Source organism: Dendrobates tinctorius, unplaced genomic scaffold (genome assembly GCF_039654945.1).
Source record: "Dendrobates tinctorius isolate UK_male_01 unplaced genomic scaffold, ASM3965494v1 ptg000157l, whole genome shotgun sequence".
In the NCBI taxonomy this organism is placed as follows: domain Eukaryota; kingdom Metazoa; phylum Chordata; class Amphibia; order Anura; family Dendrobatidae; genus Dendrobates; species Dendrobates tinctorius.
The window spans coordinates 6819680-6842203 of NW_027361824.1; the positions used below are offsets into that span (position 1 = coordinate 6819680).

The 22524-nt window shown below is 44.8% G+C and overlaps 1 protein-coding gene across 1 annotated transcript; it reads right to left on the bottom strand.

Annotated features, from left to right (window-relative positions):
• Nucleotides 1–14189: 14189 nt before the first annotated feature.
• LOC141051440 (olfactory receptor 6N1-like) lies at nucleotides 14190–15373 on the bottom strand. Its single transcript, XM_073548370.1, has 2 exons — nucleotides 15242–15373; nucleotides 14190–15152 (listed from the first exon to the last, which is right to left on the bottom strand). Exons 1-2 carry the CDS (start codon nucleotides 15371–15373, stop codon nucleotides 14190–14192), a joined length of 1095 nt encoding a protein of 364 aa, XP_073404471.1.
• Between the last annotated feature and the right edge of the window lie 7151 nt (nucleotides 15374–22524).

A 22524-nucleotide genomic window follows, 5' to 3' on the forward strand; every position in this document is an offset into this window, starting at 1 on the left:
ATATGTGCGGTAACTGTGTGCATTGGCTTCCATGGTAATCTCGAGGCACTTCGTACCTTCTGTCATTTCATGTCGGCACATGTGCAGTGTCTTCAACTATGGCGAATCACCGGTGTGTATATCCTTGGACAAGAATTCACCGTCATTTTAAGCGGGCTGGTGGCACAATGGTGCGCCATGTATACGCGCAGTAACTATATGTATTGTGTCATATGGCAATCTAGAGCCATGACATTTCTTGTCATTAAACGCCGGCGCATGTGCAGTGTCTCTGACTATAGTGGCTCATCGGAGTGTGTGTCTATGGACATCAACCTATCCCTACGTTATCCTGGTAAGTGGCACAGCTGTGCGCCATGATTCATCACACTCCACATATATAAGGACATGTTTGTGCTGCACTCATTACCCCTGACGAAGCCACTGCGGGTGGCGACACGCGTCGGGTATTTTTTCCTCCCTGATTTCGCTCCACATGGGATCTGTGCTCTGATGCCATCATTTCACATCATTACCTATGGGGTATTGATCCTGTCCATTATTGTGCATGTGCTTATGTCGTTTTTGTGGGTCTGAGAATGCATTTATTTGATGATGTCTATTGATTTTTGATTTCTAACAATTTCCTGGGGTGTCTTTTTTTCCCTTCATGTATTGAGGTTGGTGGGTGGTACCTCATGCTCACGCACTTTCATATCCCCCTGGAAGCTTTTTTACTCAGACTTAGCCACCAGTTGGTATGCTGCTTATATAGGCAGGTTTCCTGTGGAGTGTAATTACAGGGTGTAGGTTCTATTGTGAGCCAGGGTATACCATTGTCATGTCACGTGGGTGACTTTTTAATGTTTTTATTTTTTGTGTGGTTTATACATGTCCAATAAAAGTTGTTTATCTAAATGCTAATTTGTCTGTGGTGATCCCCCCGCCTATAGCCCATCCCTGCTTCTTTGTTATGTTCAACGCACCGGACCATAAGACACATCCCAATTTTCAGAAGGAAAATAGGGAAAAAAATGTGTCAAATGGGGGTCCGTCTTACAGTCCGAATTCAGCTTACCTGGGAAGGGATCCGGCACAGGTGGAGGAGTGGTCAAAGGGGTCATTCAGTGGTCCAGGCTCGTGCGGTGGTGGCAGGTTGGTTGTGCTGGAGCAGCTGGGCTGTGCTGGGGCAGCTGGGCTGGGGCAGCTGGGCTGTGCTGGGGCAGCTGGGCTGAGGCAGCTGTGCTGTGCTGGGGCAGCTATGCTGGGGCAGCTGTGCTGTGCTGGGGCTGGGGCAGTTGGGCTGTGCTGGGGCAGCTGGGTTGTGCTGGGGCATCTGTGCTGTGCTGAGGCAGCTGGGCTGGGCTGGGGCAGCTGTGCTGGGGCAGATGGGCTCTGTGGGGTGAGGGTAGTGGCTCTCTGTGCTCCGGTGCAGGGGCGGCGGCTCCGCCGGCATTTCCTCCAAGCCCGGAGGCCCCCGCACATCCCTTGCTGGCCGCCGCCATGTTGCGGTGGCCTCTGGCAACATGGACGCCGGGAAGATGGCCGCCGGTCCGGGGACGGCGCATGCGCAGGGTCTGATCTCGTCCCGAGCTCTCGGGGGACGAGATTCAAATCTCGGCAACGAGAGCCGCTACCCCTGCACCAGAGCACAGCCCGCTGCCACCACCGCACTACAGAGCCCCCGCGGCACCCGCACCAGCCTCGAAGGTTAGTACATTGCAACCATAAGACGCACCCCCCACTTCCCCCCAAAATTTTTGGGGAAAAAAGTGCGTCTTATGGTCCGAAAAATACGGTATATGTCTCTTTATGGTTGCTGCTAGTGCTGCTCCCGCTAGGGCCGGGGCTACTCGTTTATGAACCTAAAACAATTCCATGGCCATACGGATATACCTCTCGGGCCTCAACTATAACCAAAACAGAAAAAAAACCCCAATCCAAAGCCAAAAAAGGTCATGAGGCTAGTATTAATTTCAAAATGGAACAACTAATGAATGGAAAAAGTCACCACATAAAAAAGGAGAGGATTTATTCAATAATATCAAACTTTATTACACATATATTCTAAAGACATATACAATGCTTGTGATGAGGTAGATAGAAATATAGCAACCAACAAATAATGGCATAATAAATAGTTGACAAATATAGAGTCAGACAGAAAAAGCGTCTCAGGGCTAAAAACTGACGAAACCGAGGACGGTGAAACGCGGGGTGCAGTCTTCACACTTTACCTCATGGTATTCCAAGTTACAATCCCCAGCCGGGGTGCTGTGTCCTCCAGGTCGGTGGTCCAGCCAACTCTCAGGTAGTTTGGGGTACAGTTTTCCAGAACTCCCTTCTTATGTTCCTTCTCTGGTCGTCTCACTGTGCTGGCTCCCGCCTCTCCTGCCCTGCGTCTCACAGACAGTATCCAAAGCCAGCAGCCTCAGATCCTGTTGGGCGATGATCTCCTGACCCCTTGACCCTCTGTGGCTGCCTTTTCAGCAAATGTGTGTGGATTTGGCTGTCACACATACAGATACTCCAGCCTCCAGTTTGCTAGCTGAGACCTACAGTCTCTCCACTAGTCTGGGGCCGGTCCCCCACTGCTGCCTGGTCCCTCCACCCAACTACGGTCAGCGTGGATTCGGGCACCATAGGTGAATTCTTCACTTCCTTGGCCCCTAGGACCCCTTCTTCTCTCCACTCTACTCTCCAGTCCTGGGACGAGCACCTCACTTGTCTCATTAAAAAAAAAAGTAAACAGATCATGCAACTAAACCTCCTTTTCCCTGGGATATATACCTATGGGTGTAATTATAACTTTCCACTAACTGCCTGACAAACAGAACTCACTTTCCTATGCTCATTTACCCCCTCCTACAATGGGCTGGCCCCAATAGTTAACTCTATCCACTGGCTAACAAACTGCTGCAGGCTACAAACATTGATAAAACAACATATCAAAAATGACATTAAATTTCTATAAGATCATCAGGACGGGTGCTAAAAGTTTCTCCATTCCGTAACATTAGAACCTATAGTCAGCAGCTAATTTTACCCTTTTCACGGCTGCTCACAGAGAAAATTGTATTAAAAAATTAAAGCAGAAAAAAAAGAAAATTTGGGGAAACTCTTAATAAGCATTCCTGCTCAGAACTTATTAAAACACTAAAGGAAGTAAATGTATCCAAAATCAAGTTTATGTGTAAATGCGTGGGGCTTTGCATTACGGCGCTGATGCAGGAGATATGAATTCAGCAGTTTGTAGTGAAATTCAATTTAGTTATGTAAGGAGGTGGACTGGACCGTGGGTACCTGAACTGAAGGGGCTGCATCCTCTGTTTCTGGGGGGAAGCCTGAGGGAGGAGGACCTTCCCCTGCTGCAGGAGGGAAGGAGAGGAGAGACGGAGTTTCCTGCTGACAGAAGGGGGGCAAGGAGAGTCCAGAGAGAGCAGGCTGACACAGGGGTATAAGAAGGAAAAGCGCGCTGCAGCAGGAGTTGGTGCCAAGTAAGTGCAGCGCGCAGAGGAGAGGAGAGCGCGCTCTGCTTCCCCCTCCAGAGAGTGCTGACCCTGTGACAGGCCACGCTGCTGCTTCTCGGAATAGGAGCTGTGGTGCTGGGGGAATTAGCCATGTCAGCAGAGCAGAGCAGAGCTGTGCCAGCCGAGCGGAGCGTGCGGAGCAGTGCCAGCCGAACGGAGCGTGCGGAGCAGTGCCAGCCGAACGGAGCGTGCGGAGCAGTGCCAGCCGAACGGAGCGTGCGGAGCAGTGCCAGCCGAGTGGAGCGTGCGGAGTGAAGCCAGGTGCCGTACTCTAGGAGACAGTGAGCACCGCACCCGCTCTGCCCAAGAGTGACCGTATACTCAAAAGAATTACCTGTTGAAATGCGTTGGGGATTTAATAAAAGAAGATTGATTACCAATTTAGCCCCTGTTTTTGCGCTCCTGCTGACCGGGTTTATAATTTATGCATCAAATTCATGCAAAAATGCAATAACAAAAGAAGTGGTTCCCGTCCTCTCTTGTGACTATGATAGGTAATGATATCTTTTTGATAGTATGGAGGGGAGGGGGTAACTTATCATTGGTGAACTGAAATGATGTTTGTAGCGCAGTGTTTCCAGGGCGGGCATTACATGCTGTCATTACTTGCTGTCTTACAATTATTTGCTGAATATTACACATAGAGCAGATTTTGTAACGGAATTATCTAACATAGTAACATAGTTATTAAGGTTGAAGGGAGACTTTAAGTCCATCTAGTTCAACCCATATCCTATCCTAACTTGCCCTAACATGTTGATCCAGAGGAAGGCAAAAAAAACCCATGTGGCAAACAGTAAGCTTCACATTGGGGAAAAAAATTCCTTCCTGACTCCACATACGGCAATCAGACTCGCTCCCTGGATCAACGCAATATTAAGGAAACTAGTGTATATACCCTGTAATATTATACTTTCCAAGAAAGGCATCCAGTCCCCTCTTAAATTTTAGTAGTGAATCACTCATTACAACATCATATGGCAGAGAGTTCCATAGTCTCACTGCTCTTACAGTAAAGAATCCGCGTCTGTGAGTATGCTTAAACCTTCTTTCCTCCAGACATAGAGGATGCCCCCTTGTCCCCGTCACAGGTCTAAGAGTAAAAAGATCATTAGAAAGGTCTCTGTATTGTCCCCACATATATTTATACATTGTAATAAGATCACCCCTAAGCCTTCGATTCTCCAAACTAAATAACCCCAAGTGTAATAACTTGTCTTGGAATTGCAGACCCCCCAATTCCCTAATAACCTTGGTCGCTCTTCTCTGCACCCGCTCCAGTTCAGCTAGGTCTTTCTTATACACCGGAGACCAGAACTGTACACAGTATTCTAAGTGTAGTCGCACTAGTGACTTATATAGAGGTTAAATTATGTTCTCCCCATGAGCATCTCTGCCTCTTCTAATGCATCCCATTATTTTATTTGCCTTTGCAGCAGCTGCCTGACACTGGTCGCTAAATGTGAGTTTCTCGTCCACCCATACACCCAGGTCTTTTTCAGTGACAGTTTTCCCAGTGTTTTACAATTAAGCACATAATTATACATCTTGTTTGTTCTACCCAAGTGCATGACCTTACATTTATCCCCATTATAGCTCATTTGCCATTTATCAGCCCAAGCTTCTAGTTTACATAAATCCTCCTGTAATATAAAATTGTCCTCCTCTGTATTGATTACCCTGCAGAGTTTAGTGTCATCTGCAAATATTGAAATTCTACTCTCTATGCCCCCTACAAGGTCATTAATAAATATGTTAAAAATGTGTGTTTTTATGTATATTTTGTACTCTCCCAGGGGGTCTTTTGTTTTTGTCCTGTGGTATGAGAATAAATTTGATATATATATATTAATAAAAAGTGACATTCTATCATTATTGTACATTTGGTATAATTGTTGGTGGCCAAAAAACTTAGGCATTAGTGTTTCTTGAATTGTGGGTTTTTCTAGCAGATATGTTGAGTGATAGTACTTATATCATGATTTGTAAAGATCTGTCAGTTGTATATTGCTGCCTGGGATACTTTGGACAGTTATAGCATTATGCAGTTTGTCTGTACATTCCATTCTGCAGAGATGAGATGTGGATGGAAGATGTTGTCATGGGCCAGGTGAAGGAAAAAGAGAAAAGTGACTAATCTGATAAGATGGCATATATTCTATGAATAATAATAATAATCTTTATTTTTATATAGCGCTAACATATTCCGCAGCGCTTTACAGTTTTTGCACACACATCATCACTGTCCCCGATGGGGCTCACAATCTAAATTCCCTATTAGTATGTCTTTAGAATGTGGGAGGAAACCGGAGTACCCGGAGGAAACCCACACAAACACGGGGAGAACATACAAACTCCTTGCAGATGTTGTCCTTGGTGGGATACGAACCCAAGACCCCAGCGCTGCAAGGCTGCAGCGCTAACCACCGAGCCACCGTGCCGCCCATTCGTCAGTGCAGTATACACATATAATTTTTACAGAGTGCTGGTGTGGAACACGTATCTATCTACAGGAGAGGAGCAAAAAATTTTGAGTGGAATTCAATTCTACTCAAATTTTACAAAAATCTGCGTTCATCAAAATCTAGTGTTTTAGTAATTGTCTCCACTCGGAGCATTTTTTGAACCATAAAGGGCCATAAGAAGGTTTAAAAATGTAAAAAAAAAAAGCCGTCCCAATACTCACCTCTGTGATGGTTTATCTAATGCTGCACTGGTTTATGCAGTATCTTTGATAAACCAGCGGAAGATCTAAAGAGACAGTGTTGCTGTTTCTACTTTTATGTGCAGCCAAGTGTGATAATCTTCTATAGACATCTAATATATAAAGCTCAAAGTGTGTAAGTGTGTATGTATGTGTGTCCGGGATTGGCATCCGCACCATCGCAGCTACAGCCACAAAATTCGGCACAGTCACACGTCTGGACCCCGAAAGCGTCCTAAGCTGTGTTGTGAGGCAAAATTTTAACCCCGCGCATTCCAATTCACCAAACAATTTTGCCCCTATCTACATACTGGGGGAAAAAGTGTGTGTGTATCAAGCCCCGCCCCTCATTGTGATGTCATAATGCTCCTATTTGCATACTGGGGAAACAGTGTGTGCGTATCAAGCCACGCCCCTCATTGTGATGTCACAATGGTTGCCATGGCGACGCTGATGTCATCATAGGTTGCAAGCCCTGCCGCTCATTATGATGTCATAATGGTTGACTATGGGATGGAGGATGTGTGATGGGTATATGGGAACGGGACTATGGGATGGAGGATATGTATGATAGGTATATGGGCACGGGACTATGGGATGGCGGATATCTATATGGGCACGGGACTATGGGATGGAGGATGTGTGAAGGGTATATGGGCACTGGACTATGAGATGGCAGATATGTATGATGGGTATATGGGCACGGGACTATGGGATGGAGGATATGTATGATGGGTATATGGGCATGGGACTATGAGATGAAGGATATGTGATGGGTATATGGGCACTCGACTATGGGATGGCGAATATGTATGATGGGTATATGGGCATGGGATTATGGGATGGAGAATATGCATGATGGGTATATGGGCACGGGACTATGGGATTTAGGATGTGTGATGGGTATATGGGCACTGGACTATGGGATGGAGGATATCTATGATGGGTACATGGGCACCGACCTATGGGATGGCGGATATGTATGATGGGTATATGGGCACTCGACTATGGGATGGCGAATATGTATGATGGGTATATGGGCATGGGACTATGGGATGGAGGATGTGTGATGGGTATATGGACACGGGACTATGGGATGGAGGATAATTATAATTTGTTATAACTAACCACAGTTAGTTACTATGCCCGGGCAGCGCCAGGATCTTCAGCTAGTATATATATATATATATACACTGCTCAAAAAATAAAGGGAACACTTAAACCACAGAATATAACTCCAAGTAAATCAAACTTCTGTGAAATCAAACTGTCCACTTAGGAAGCAACACTGATTGACAATCAATTTCACATGCTGTTGTGCAAATGGAATAGACAACAGATGGAAATTATTGGCAATTATCAAGATCCCCTCAATAAAGGAGTGGTTCTGCAGGTGGGGACCACAGACCAGATCTCCGTACCAATGCTTTCTGGCTGATGTTTTGGTCACTTTTGAATGTTGGTTGTGCTTTCACACTTGTGGTAGCATGAGATGGACTCTACAACCCACACAAGTGGCTCAGGTAGTGCAGCTCATCCAGGATGGCACATCAATGCGAGCTGTGGCAAGAAGGTTTGCTGTGTCTGCTAGTGTAGTGTCCAGAGGATAGAGAGGCTACCAGGAGACAGGCCAGTACACCAGGAAACATGGAGGGGGCCGTAGGAGGGCAACAACCCAGCAGCAGGACCGCTACCCCCGCCTTTGTGCAAGGAGGAACAGGAGCACTGCCAGAGCCCTGCAAAATGACCTCCAGCAGGCCACAAATGTGCATGTGTCTGCACAAATGGTTAGAAACCAACTCCATGAGGATGGTCTGAGTGCCCGACATCTACAGATGGGGGTTGTGCTCACAGCCCAACACCGTGCAGGACGCTTGGCATTTGCCACAGAACACCAGGATGGGCAAATTCACCACTGGCGCCCTGTGCTCTTCACAGATGAAAGCAGGTTCACACTTTAGCACATGTGATAGACGTGACAGAATCTGAAGATGCTGTGGAGAGCGATCTGCTGCCTGCAACATCCTTCAGCATGACCGGTTTGGCAGTGGGTCAGTAATGGTGTGGGGTGGCATTTCTTTGGAGGGCCGCACAGCCCTCCATATGCTCGCCAGAGGTAGCCTGACTGTCATTAGATACCAAGATGAGATCCTCAGACCCCTTGTGAGACCATATGCTGGTGCGGTTGGTCCTGGGTTCCTCATAATGCAGGACAATGCCAGACCTCATGTGGCTGGAGTGTGTCAGTAGTTCCTGCAAGATGAAGGCATTCAAGCTATGGACTGTCCCATCCGTTCCCCAGACCTGAATCCGATTGAGCACATCTGGGACATCATGTCTCACTCCATCCACCAACGTCACTTGCACCACAGAGTCCAGGAGTTGGTGGATGCCTTTAGTCTAGGTCTGGGAGGAGATCCCTCAGAAGACCATCTGCCGCCTCATCAGGAGCATGCCCAGGTGTTGTACAGTAGGGAGGTCATACAGGCACGTGGAGGCCACACACAATACTGAGCATCTTTTCCTTGTCATGACGCATTTCCACTGAAGTTGGATCTGTAGTGAAACCTCTATCAGGTGGAGCTGGTGAGGGAAGAGAGGTTACACACTACGGGAAGCAACACTGAGCAACCACACAGGTGTCACAAGTAACAAGACAGAATGGTAAGATGAACCAAGTCAGAAACTAGCAGGAGAAGACGTACCAGAAGCAGCAGCAATACACGTAGTCAAAATACCAAGCCTAGGGTCAGAAAGCCAAAACATGAGCACGGGGTCCCAAAGCGTGAGGTGAAATATGTGGTCGGGGTACAAGCCGGAGAATCAAATACCAGAGAGGGAAAGTAGCAGCAGAGACGAATATCAAGAGACGGGGTCAGAGATATGTCCGAGTCATACACGTGGATACAAGTCAAAAGTAGGAGGATCATCAAGGTACAAGGATCAGAGGCTCTAAACTGGAAGCTTGAGCTATCACTAAAGCCCCCGTCACACATAACGATGTCCCAGCGATCCCACCAATGATCTGACATGGATGGGATCACTGGGACATCGTTAGGCTGATCGCTGGTGAGCTGTCACATAGACAGCCCCAGCGATCAGGACCAGCGACGCTGGACGCTGGTTTCTAATGTAAACGTCGGGTATCCAGGAGCCGCGGCTCCTGGATACCCGCTGTTTACCTTGGAAACCGGCGTGCACGCTGGTTTCCAAGGTAAACATCGGATATCTAGGAGCCGCACGACTCCTGGATACCTGATGTTTACATTAGAAACCAGTGTCCAGCATCGCTGATCGCTGGGCTCTCGCTGCCACACGCAGCGATGCGTACTGGTCAGCGGGAGACCAGCAATGAAAAACGGCCCAGGTCGCTCAAGCACGGTCAACGATAACTGTCAGGGGGGCCGGTCGCTGATCCCGTCACATACAGCGATCTTGCTGGCAAGATCGCTGATGGGTCACAAAATCAGCGATCTCACTAGCGAGATCGCTGTGTGTGACGGGACCTTAACACTGGTCAGCAGGCTGTGAGAGAATGAAATAGCCCAGCTAGCTCCAGAACGAGGCTGAGATTAACCACCGCATGACCAGTCCAGACATCAGAAAATAAACTCCGACTGGACCATGACAGGATCAGCCTGTAATTTGATTTTCCATTTTGATTTTGAGCATCATTCCAAATCCACACCGCCATGGGATATTCATTTTGATGTACATTGATAATTCTTATGTTTTATTGTTTTGAACACATTCCACTATGCAGCGAATAAAAATTTGCAACTGGAATATTTCACACAGAGATATCTTGGAAGTGGTATTTTAGTGTTCCCTTTATTTTTTTAGCAGTATATATACACTGATAAGCAAAAGGGTAACAATGTTTTCAACTTTTGATTTTCAAGCTTCATATCTCACTATCCACAACAGCTTCGAGCCTGTGTCTACACTCATTTTGTAGAGGATCATCTTGGCTATTTCATACACGAATTTGACTTGCAAATATTTGCATTTGGAAGCTGTTGCTGTAAACCCGCAATATGCTGTCAAAGGAGCTCTCAATAAGGCCATGTGCACACGTTGCGGATTGTGCTGTGGATTTTTCCGTGTGAATTTGGCAAAATCCGCAGGTAAATCCGCAGGTCAAAAGACCTGCGGTTTATCTGCGGATTAGCCTGCGGTGTTGCCCTGTGGTTTGACACCTGTACAATGGAGCAGCTGTAAAACTGCTGCGGAAACCGCACAAAGAATTGACATGCTGCAGATTAGAAATCACAGCAAATCCGCGTGGAAAAATCTGCAGCATGTGCACAGCGTTTTTTGGTTTTTCATTGATTTTAATGGTACTGTACAACGCAGCAGAAACTGCTGCGGATCCGCAGGGCCAAATCCGCTGCGGATCCGCAGCAGAATCCGCAGCGTGTGTGTGGCGCCCCTGAGGGTTCAGTCGCCACAGAGGTACTGCACCTCCTCCTGAGGTGTGGTACCCCACCATTCAGGTAAGGTGGAGACACCTGACCATGCTCCAACACCTGCATCCCACACAAAACAGTAGTGTAGCAAAGCACCCTTTGGTGGCTTCCTGCTTGGAACACGAAGCATGCTGGGAGGCGGGTGGAGTTAGCTGGCACCAAAAGAGCGGGAAGAGTTTAGGATTTAGTCAGCCTGACAGCGTCAGTGGAAGAGTGAAGATCCCCTGAGTGGGATGGATGAAGGAAGTGCTGCAGCCAACCTCAGTGACCTGGGTCCGCTGGCACAGGAAAGAGACATTGATGGAAAGCCTGACTCTCTCCATAAGAAGGAAGGATTAGTATGGAACGTAAGGTGAGTAGGACTAAGGAATAGGGTTAGAGCAGGACCCTTCCCAAGTTCACAGCGCAAGGCCGGGGTCCGGTCCCCGAGGTTGTATGGATACTAATGGTCCTGCAGCAGACACCGGAGGATTAGAAGTTGTCACCACTTTATTCCCACACAAGACTTGGGGGCACAACAGCAATGAGAGTGAGCAGGGACTTGGTAGCAAGGAGTCCCCGAAGCAGGCTACAGCTGTCTGCCGTACAAGTAGAGTTCATAGGAACATCTGACAGGAGGAACTCCAGTGTAACTCAGTACTGTGAGTACTTCACTATAGGCACAAAAGGGAGACATTCAGAAAAGGCATATATGTTGGCGGAGTGTTGGAACGGAGTACTTAATCTTGCCTGGTGGTTGGCTGAGCCCCTGACCTGGAGGACACGACACTGAGTCGCGCACCTGTATGCTCAACAGACTGTGAGTAAAGCTTTGGAACAACTTGACCTGGTGTCCTCTGCTTATTACTGCGCCAACCCACGCCGCACTGTTACATCTCGGTGAGTGTGAAGAGAAAACAGCTGCACTCTGGGAAATTTTTATTTTCAATGCAAAAAATTTTTTTTATTGAAGACACCACAGGGGAATAGTGCATTGAGGTAATGTTTCGACCCTATGTCGGATCTTTTTCAAACCTCACTTAAAGCAGAAGAGAAAAAGAAGCAATCACGGCAGTATGAATGTGAAGGAGGGGCTAAAGTGCCATATGTAGAAGTCCGGTCTGGCAGGGACCAGGCAGAGGTCATAAGGTGAGCTGGAAGCGTGGGGCAGCAAGCGCCGTCTGTGGTGTAGTGTAGACACCAGATCGGACTTCTACATATTCTACATAACGTTTCGACATAGGGTTGAAACGTTACCTCAACGCACTATTCCCCTGTGGTGTCTTCAATAAAAAAATTTTTTTGCATTGAAAATCAAAATTTCCCAGAGTGCAGCTGTTTTCTCTTCACTGGATGACCGTCTGGACTAAGTTCCAGGTTCAGCTTGCACCTACCTCATATCCACAGAGTGCACGCCTTGTCTGTATCACTACATCTCGGTGCCAGACACTACACTCTCTCCCTTAACACCTATCTTCTTCATCTACTCTGCTGTGGGACTACAGCCCTGCCTGTGGAGGGCTACACCATCCTTGCTGCACCACATCATCTGTCCCAGAGGATCTGTCAGCAGCGTCGGCTTAACATCTTCATTGCCGAACACCACAGGTGGCGTCACGGATCATTCACTCATAAACTTTAATCATCATCCACACACTCAACATTCCCCTTTTACAATGGACGCCCAGGGCCACGGACCGGGTCACAGCTACCGTGACATCTCTCATTGAAATCCACCGGGCCCGGCTCCGAGTACCCCACGGCCCTGGCACGGGGCGATCCATGTGCACACACCCAAAAGAGAAACAGAACATCATTAGGCAGGAAAAAAAAGAAGAAATTCATCAGAGGTAGCTGCCAAATCAATAGTTTGATACATTATGAAAAAAAAAAAGAGCACACTGGTGAGCTTGGGAACTGAAAAAGGCCTGGGCATCCATGGAAGACAACAACGGTGAAAGATCCTTTCCATGGTGAAGAAAAAGAAACCTTCACAGCATCCCCCAAGTGAAGACCACTCTCCAGGAAGTCGGTGTTTCAGTATCTAGGTCTACCATAAGGAGTAGACTTCATGAGAGCAAATCCAGAGGGTTCATCACAAGGTGCAAACCATTGATCAGTCTTAAAATAAGAAAGGCCAGATTAGACTTTGAAAAAAACCTAAAGAAGCCATCCAGTTCTGGAAAAGCAAAACTAAGATCAACCTGTACCAGAATAATGGGAAGAGGAAAGTCTGGTAGGGCTTGGAACGCTCATGATCCTCTGCACAGCGCATCATCTGTAACACATGGTGGAGGCAGTGTGATGGGGCCCGGGTATGCATGCATGAATCAGCGTAGGGTTTGACAATATAATTTACAAGTTGCCGTATGGCAAGTAAACCCTAACTAAAGAATCTAAGATTAAAATATAACTTTTATTATTAGATTAAACTATACTAATGAGGTTTTGCTCATTAAAAATGCAGTGTCTATATCGGTTGATCAATGGCCTGACCCTTAGCATTGGGGTGAATTTGATTCTTCCCCTCACAGTGAAATTGATGGTTATTTTTGGGGTAAGTATTATTCAGCACTTCGTCTCTCAAGAGGTTTTCTCTTATTTAGTGGCCTCGCATAGGGGTAGATATTATATTATTCAATTCCTCCCCAGCGGATTAGTATTTTAGAGCAGGTAGCCTCTATTGGTGAAACATGCCATAGAGTGGTCCGCGGCCACCGAGGCTAAGTACCCATCGACTATTACTAATCAGTGACCTGTTATTATCTGTTAGGCCTTCCATTGGGGAGCACTGAATAATACTTAATGATATAATTAGCCACTGGAATTGATCACTAATCAATCGAAAGGGGAGGGATTGAATAACACCGACCGCTATGTGATGCTGTGAGAAAGTTATGGGTTTTGGAAGAAGTGCAGGAAAAAAAACAAAAGCATAAAATAAAAATTTCTGGGTTCTTGAAGGGCTAAAAGTGATTAAAACATTATATATGTCAGCTTGACTCACTAAAAAGGAAGCTATCAGATAACCACATATGTGAAAGGTTTCAAAAGATGGTAACTGGAACCATTTTTTAAAATTTAAAGCTTCCAAATCTTGTTCCTCACCTAAATGGAAACAACAAAAAATACATATAGACCATTTATCATGCTGGGAAGCCTCTCTTACTGATCATAAAAATGAAACCTAAATTTGATCTTTTTTCACCATTTCACCCCACTTTGATTTTTTCCATTTTCAAGCAAACTTTATTAAAATTTGATTTTCTCCCAATACATTGTGTGGTGAAATGAATGGTGTCATTCAAAACTATCACCCAGTCATCATTCAAAAATCAAATCTTTACATGGCTATGATGCTGAAAAAAAAAAAGTTCTGGCTTTTGGAATAAGGGGAGGAAAAAAAAAAGCAAAAAAAATAGCCGCGGTGGGAAAGGCGTAATTTTTCAACTTGGATAAAAAAAATTACTAAAAATTAGACAGAAAAGTTAAAAAAATCAACACTCATTGTTCAACGATCGTTAGGTTTTAAAAAAAACCTATTTTTCTCCTGAAAGCCTCCTTGATGTCCTGGCTCCTGAAGCTGTATATAACCGGATTCATCATAGGCGTTAATACTGTGTACAACAAGGCCACCAAGGAGTCCACACCCGAAGACGAGGAGTAAGAAGGTTTTGGTCGGACATACATGAAGATAATCGGCAAATAGAAAATACTGACCACTGCAAAGTGTGAGGCGCACGTGGAAAACGTCTTCAGGCGTCCATCTTTGGAATTAATCTTGAGAATGGTTAATATGATTTTAATGTAAGAGACGACCACTAGAGTAAAGGTTATTAGAAGAATGAGAGCCCCAATGGAGGAACCGATGGCTACATTGAAGGACGTGTCGGTACAGGCCAACTGCAACAATGGTGAATGGTCACAGTAGTAATAATGGATGACGTTGTGACCACAAAAAGGCAAGTCCAAGGCTAAAATTAAAAGTACGACTGGAGCAATGAAACCTCCCAACCACGCCATGGCTGTCATTAGTAGACACAAGCTTCTCGTCATAATGGTCAGATAATGTAGAGGAGAACAAATGGCGACGTATCGATCATATGCCATTATGGATAGAAGGAAACATTCAACTGCTGCTAAAGATAAGAAAATATACATCTGAGTATAGCAGGCCGTATAAGAGATGGTGTCAAGGTTCATGGCGAACTTGGCCAACATCTTCGGGATGGTTGTCGATGCGTAGCTCAAGTCAAGGAAAGACAAGTTACCGACGAAAAAATACATTGGAGTATGCAGCCGCCGGTCAAGTGTGACCAAGAGGAAGATGCTTCCATTTCCAGTGATGGTGAACAGGTATATAAAGAGAAACAGACAGAAAAGCAGAGTGGGATACTTCTGAAGACTCGGGAAGCCAAAGATGATGAATTCAGTTACATGATTATGGGTCAAATTTTGATAAACTAGTGCCTGAAGGTTATCCTCATCCACCTGGTCCAGAATAGATAAACGAAAAAATGTGGATAATAAATGTTTAATAGATATCAGTGGCACGTAATTCTGACAGTCGTATTGCACACCTGAGGTTTCTTAGAAAGCAAATGTATCATGATGACACATTTAACCAAACAAGAGTTTTTGGAGTTGAATACATATTTAATAGCTTGGACAGAAGGAGGAAATGCCCAGGTCTTATTGGACGGATATGGCATCGTTTATTAATTTTGAATGGGTGAGAAACAGTGAACTAACAAACCGCCATTAGAGTAGAAGGATTCTGCTTTGTCCAAATAATTCAGGCAACTGGATTTATTCAACTTCTCAACTGCAAATCTCAATACAGGTTATTCTACTAGTGGAGTAATTGCGTATGTAATGTACAATACTGTGCGAATCATGATCTGGTGGAGCATGCAGGTGGAGTCAATTTGTACATACACTACCTTGTAAAAGTTTAGGGTCACTTAGAAATTTCCTTATTTTTGAAAGAAAAGCACAGTTTTTTCCAAAGAAGCTAACATTAAATGATTCAGAAATACACTCTATACATTGATGATGTGGTAAATGACTATTCTAGCGGCAAACGTCTGGTTTGTAATGCAATATCTTCATAGGTGTATAGAGGTCCATTTCCATCAACCATCACTCCAGTGTTCTTATGGTACTTTGTGTTTGCTAACTGTTTAAGAAGGCTAATAGATGGTTAGAATACCCTTGAAAACCCTTGTGCAAGTATGTTAGCACAGCTGAAAACAGTTTGGCTGATTAGAGAAGCTATAAACCTGATCTTCCTTTGAGCTAGTTGAGAATCTGAAGCATTACATTTGTTGGTTCCACTAAACTCTCAAAATGGCCAGAAAAATAGAACTTTCATGTGAAACCCGACAGTCTACTCTTGTTCTTAGAAATGAAGGCTATTCCGTGCGAGAAATTTCCAAGAAACTGAAGATTTCTTGCAACAGTGTGTACTACTCCCTTCAGAGGAGAGCACAAACAGGCTCTAACCAGAGTAGAAAGAGAAGTGGGAGGCCCCGCTGCACAACTGAGCAACAAGACAAGTGCATTAAAGTCTGTAGTCTGAGAAATCGACGCCTCACAGGTCCTCAACTGGCAGCTTCATTAAATAGTACACACAAATGCCAGTGTCAAGGTCTACAGTGAAGAGGCGACTCCGGGATGCTGGCCTTCAGGGCAGAGTGGCAAAGAAAAAGCCACATCTGAGACTGGCTAATAAAAGGAAAAGATTAATATGGGCAAAAGAACACAGACATTGGACAGAGGAAGATTGGAAAAAAGTGTTATGGACAGACAAATCCAAGTTTGAGGTGTCTGGATCACTCAGAAGAACATTTGTGAGAAGCAGAACAACTGAAAATATGCTGGAAGAATGCCTGGCGCCATCTGTCAAGCATGGTGGAGGTAATGTGATGGTCTGGGGTTGCTTTGGTGCTGGTAAAGTGGGAGATTTGTACAAGGTAAAAGGGATTTTGAATAAGGAAGGCTATCACTCCATTTTGTAATGCCATGCCATACCCTGTGGACAGCGCTTGATTGGAGCCAATTTCATCCTACAACAGGACAATGACCCAAAGCACACCTCCAAATTATGGAAGAACTATTTAGGGCAGAAGTCGGCAGCTGGTATTCTATCTGTAATGGAGTGGTCAGCACAGTCACCAGATCTCAACCCCATTGAGCTGTTGTGGGAGCAGCTTGACAGTATGATGCGCAAAAAGTGCCAACAAGCCAAACCGACTTGTGGGAGGGGTTTCTGGAAGCATGGGGTGAAATGTCTCCATATCACCGCAGCAAATTAACTGCTAGAATGTCAAAGGTCTGCAATGCTGGAATTGCTGCAATGGAGCATTCTGTGCCGAAAGCAAAGTCTGAAGGAGAAAATTATTATTTCAAATAAAAATCTTTTTTTTGAACCTTGTCAATGTCTGGACGAGATTTTACATTCACTTGGCAACTCATTGGATTAAAAAAAGAATGAGTTTTCATGGAAAACACAAAATTGTCTGGGTGACCCCAAACTTTTCAACGGTAGTGTATATTACATTACTTTATCCGGTACTGATGCTAACTTACATCCTGTATTATACTCCAGAGCTGCACTCACTATTCCGCTGATGCAGTCACTGTGTATATACATTACTGATCCTGAGTTACATCCTGTATTATACTCCAGAGCTGCACTCACTATTCTGCTGGTGCAGTCACTGTGTACATACATTACATTACTGATCCTAAGTTACATCCTGTATTATAATCCAGAGCTGCACTCGCTATTCTGCTGGTGCAGTCACTGTGTACATACTTTACATTACTGATCCTGAGTTACATCCTGTATTATACTCCAGAGCTGCACTCACCATTCTGCTGGTGCAGTCACTGTGTACATACATTACATTACTGATCCTGAGATACATACTGTATTATACTCCAGAGCTGCACTCACCATTCTGCTGGTGCAGTCACTGTGAACATACATTACATTACTGATCCTGAGTTACATCCTGTATTATACTCCGGAGCTGCACTCACTATTCTGCTGGTGCAGTCACTGTGTACATACATTACTGATCCTGAGTTACATCCTGTATTATACTTCAGAGCTGCACTCACTATTCTGTGGTGCAGTCACTGTGTACATACATTACATTACTGATCCTGAGTTACATCCTGTATTATACTCCAGAGCTGCACTCACTATTCTGCTGGTGCAGTCACTCTGTACATACATTACATTACTGATCCTGAGTTACATCCTGTATTATACCCCAGAGCTGCACTCACTATTCAGCTGGTGCAGTCACTGTGTACATACATTACATTACTGATCCTGAGTTACATCCTGTATTATACTCCAGAGCTGCACTCACTATTCTGCTGGTGCAGTCACTCTGTACATACATTACATTACTGATCCTGAGTTATATCCTGTATTATACTCCAGAGCTGCACTCACCATTCTGCTGGTGCAGTCACTGTGTACATACATTACATTACTGATCCTGAGATACATACTGTATTATACTCCAGAGCTGCACTCACCATTCTGCTGGTGCAGTCACTGTGTACATACATTACATTACTGATCCTGAGTTACATCCTGTATTATACTCCGGAGCTGCACTCACTATTCTGCTGGTGCAGTCACTGTGTACATACATTACTGATCCTGAGTTACATCCTGTATTATACCCCATAGCTGCACTCACTATTCTGTGGTGCAGTCACTGTGTACATAAGTTACTGATCCTGAGTTACATCCTGTATTATACCCCAGAGCTGCACTCACTATTCAGCTGGTGCAGTCACTGTGTACATACATTACATTACTGATCCTGAGTTACATCCTGTATTATACTCCAGAGCTGCACGCACTATTCTGCTGGTGCAGTCACTCTGTACATACATTACATTACTGATCCTGAGTTACATCCTGTATTATACTCCAGAGCTGCACTCACTATTCTGCTGGTGCAATCACTGTGTACATACATTACATTACTGATCCTGAGTTAAATCCTGTATTAGACCCCAGAGCTGCACTCACTATTCTGCTGGTGCAGTCACTGTGTACCTACATTACATTACTGATCCTGAGATACATCCTGTATTATACTCCAGAGCTGCACTCACCATTCTGCTGGTGCAGTCACTGTGTACATACATTACATTACTGATCCTGAGTTACATCCTGTATTATACTCCGGAGCTGCACTCACTATTCTGCTGGTGCAGTCACTGTGTACATACATTACTGATCCTGAGTTACATCCTGTATTATACCCCATAGCTGCACTCACTATTCTGTGGTGCAGTCACTGTGTACATAAGTTACTGATCCTGAGTTACATCCTGTATTATACCCCAGAGCTGCACTCACTATTCAGCTGGTGCAGTCACTGTGTACATACATTACATTACTGATCCTGAGTTACATCCTGTATTATACTCCAGAGCTGCACGCACTATTCTGCTGGTGCAGTCACTCTGTACATACATTACATTACTGATCCTGAGTTACATCCTGTATTATACTCCAGAGCTGCACTCACTATTCTGCTGGTGCAATCACTGTGTACATACATTACATTACTGATCCTGAGTTAAATCCTGTATTAGACCCCAGAGCTGCACTCACTATTCTGCTGGTGCAGTCACTGTGTACCTACATTACATTACTGATCCTGAGATACATTCTGTATTATACCCCAGAGCTGCACTCACTATTGTGCTGGTGCAGTCACTGTGTACATACATTACATTACATTACTGATCGTAAGTTACATCCTGTATTATACTCCAGAGCTGCACTCGCTATTCTGCTAGTGCAGTCACTGTGCACATACATTACATTACTGATCCTGAGTTACATCCTGTATTATACTCCAGAGCTGCACTCACTATTCTGCTGGTGCAGTCACTGTGTACATACATTACATTACTGATCCTGAGTTACATCCTGTATTATACTCCAGAGCTGCACTCGCTATTCTGCTAGTGCAGTCACTGTGCACATACATTACATTACTGATCCTGAGTTACATCCTGTATTATACTCCAGAGCTGCACTCACTATTCTGCTGGTGCAGTCACTGTGTACATACATTACATTACTGATCCTGAGTTACATTCTGTATTATACTCCAGAGCTGCACTCACTATTCTGCTGGTGCAGTCACTGTGTACATACATTACATTACTGATCCTGAGTTAAATCCTGTATTATACTCCAGAGCTGCACTCACTATTCTGCTGGTGCAGTCACTGTGTACATACATTACATGACTGATCCTGAGTTACATCCTGTATTATAATCCAGAGCTGCACTCACTATTCTGCTGGTGCAGTCACTGTGTACATACATTACATGACTGATTGTTGTGAGTTCATTTTCCCCTTCACTACTGAGGCCCGAGGAACTCCCTCTTCTGGTGAAGAAAGGTAGTGAGCCTGATTGTCAAACACCTGGGGCTGATGATGATGACTGGCTGAGTGGAGTTAGTGACTGGATATAAGGCTGCCGACGCCCTTCTGGCCTGCGGGTGATTTCTCTGTGGACTTCTAGGAAACCAGTCTGATTCCTGCTCATCTAAAGCTAAGATTTCTGCTTTGCCTTTTTGCATTAGTGTTTTGTTTTCCTTGCTTTTCTGGATTCTGCCATTCCCTGCTGGGGTGAGCTGAATCTCCTTTTGCCTGTTGCTCTGTCTTCAGAATATTCCTGAGTACTGACATAGCCTTTTTTGAAGCCTAGCGTCTTCAGGGCCTTTTTTACTGTCAGTTTGTTGGCTCTTATTTTCATAGGGTTTTTCACGGATTGCAGACAGCAGCCTTCCTGTCCTTTCCTATCTAAGCTAGCTTGGGCCCCGTCTTTGCTCAGTCTATCTTTCTGTCTGTGTTTTGTTCTTTCTTCTTGCTTCACCGTCATTATATGTGGGGGGCTGCCTTTTGCTTTGGGGTCTGCTCTGGGGCAGTTTAGATTTCCCTTTCTATCTTTAGGCTATGTAGTCCTCCGGCTGTGATCGAGGGGCCTAGGGCATCGTAGGAGCTCCCCACGGCTACTGCTAGTTGTGTTGATAGGTTCAGGGGTCTGCAATCCGATAGCTGCCAACTTCTCTGGTTTTCTGGACTTAGCTAGCATTTCTATTTTTGCCTCCTATGGTGACTCAATCATAACAACTGATCCTGAGTTACATCCTGTATTATAATCCAGAGCTGCACTCACTATTCTGCTGGTGCAGTCACTGTGTACATACATTACATTACTGATCCTGAGTTGCATCCTGTATTATACCCCAGAGCTGCACTCACTATTCTGCTGGTGCAGTCACTGTGTACGTACATTACTGATCCTGAGTTACATCCTGTATTATACTCCAGAGCTGCACTCACTATTCTGCTGGTGCAGTCACTGTGTACATACATTACATTACTGATCCTGAGTTACATCCTGTATTATAATCCAGAGCTGCACTCACTATTCTGCTGGTGCAGTCACTGTGTACATACATTACATTACTGATCCTGAGTTACATCCTGTATTATACCCCAGAGCTGCACTCACTATTCTGCTGGTGCAGTCACTGTGTACATACATTACATTACTGATCCTGAGTTGCATCCTGTATTATACCCCAGAGCTGCACTCACTATTCTGCTGGTGCAGTCACTGTGTACATACATTATTGATCCTGAGTTACATCCTGTATTATACCCCAGAGCTGCACTCACTATTCTGCTGGTGCAGTCACTGTGTACATACATTACATTACTGATCCTGAGTTACATCCTGTATTATACCCCAGAGCTGCACTCACTATTCTGCTTGTGCAGTCACTGTGCACATACATTACATTACTGATCCTGAGTTACATCCTGTATTATACTCCAGAGCTGCACTCACTATTCTGCTGGTGCAGTCACTGTGTACATACATTACATTACTGATCCTGAGTTGCATCCTGTATTATACCCCAGAGCTGCACTCACTATTCTGCTGGTGCAGTCACTGTGTACATACATTATTGATCCTGAGTTACATCCTGTATTATACTCCAGAGCTGCACTCCCTATTCTGCTGGTGCAGTCACTGTGTACATACATTACTGATTATACAGCATGTCACCTTTTCAGCATTTTTTCACCCATAGAAAGCAATGAGTAATTGCAAAAACTCAGCAATAAATCCAGGTATCGCGTTTGCTGCACTGCAGGTACAGCAGGATGTAAAACCCATTTATTTTGTGATTTTATCAAGTTTAAACCTTTGTGTCCTCCTCTGAGAATGGATGTTAGGATTTGTGCAGTTTAAAGCCTGGACAGACATCTGTCTGGGATGATTTAGTGAGTCCTGCTGTGAGCCGGGGGTTGGGGGCCAGATGGCCCAGGAGGTCCTTTCCAATTCTACCATTCTATGAAATTAGTGATGTATATAAAGTAAACTTTGGCCGACCAAGGTGTGAAAGTAAACAGTGTCCTACGAACTCAATGCCCTGTCAATGTGTTAGGTAAACTATTCCTGACCAATTCACCTCCTCCCGCTATTACATTTGTTATTCTGTATTTGGGATCCTGGAAGAGGCAGAAAAATGGCAGGAAAACCTTCGTTTTGTAAGCAGCTTCTTTACTGCCCAGACGGCAGATTTTGCCTGCAGAAAAAAATGCAGCAAAAATGCAACATGTGAGCATCGCCGTAGTCTTCCATCTAGCTCACTGCTCTTCCTCACTGTCCACATTTTGTTCTTAGATTTCCATCCATATTTATTGGTTAAGTGTTTAATATGAATGATATTACAACAGGAATAAATTAAGATTTTTATTTCTGCATTTAATAATTTGCTTGTCACATTTT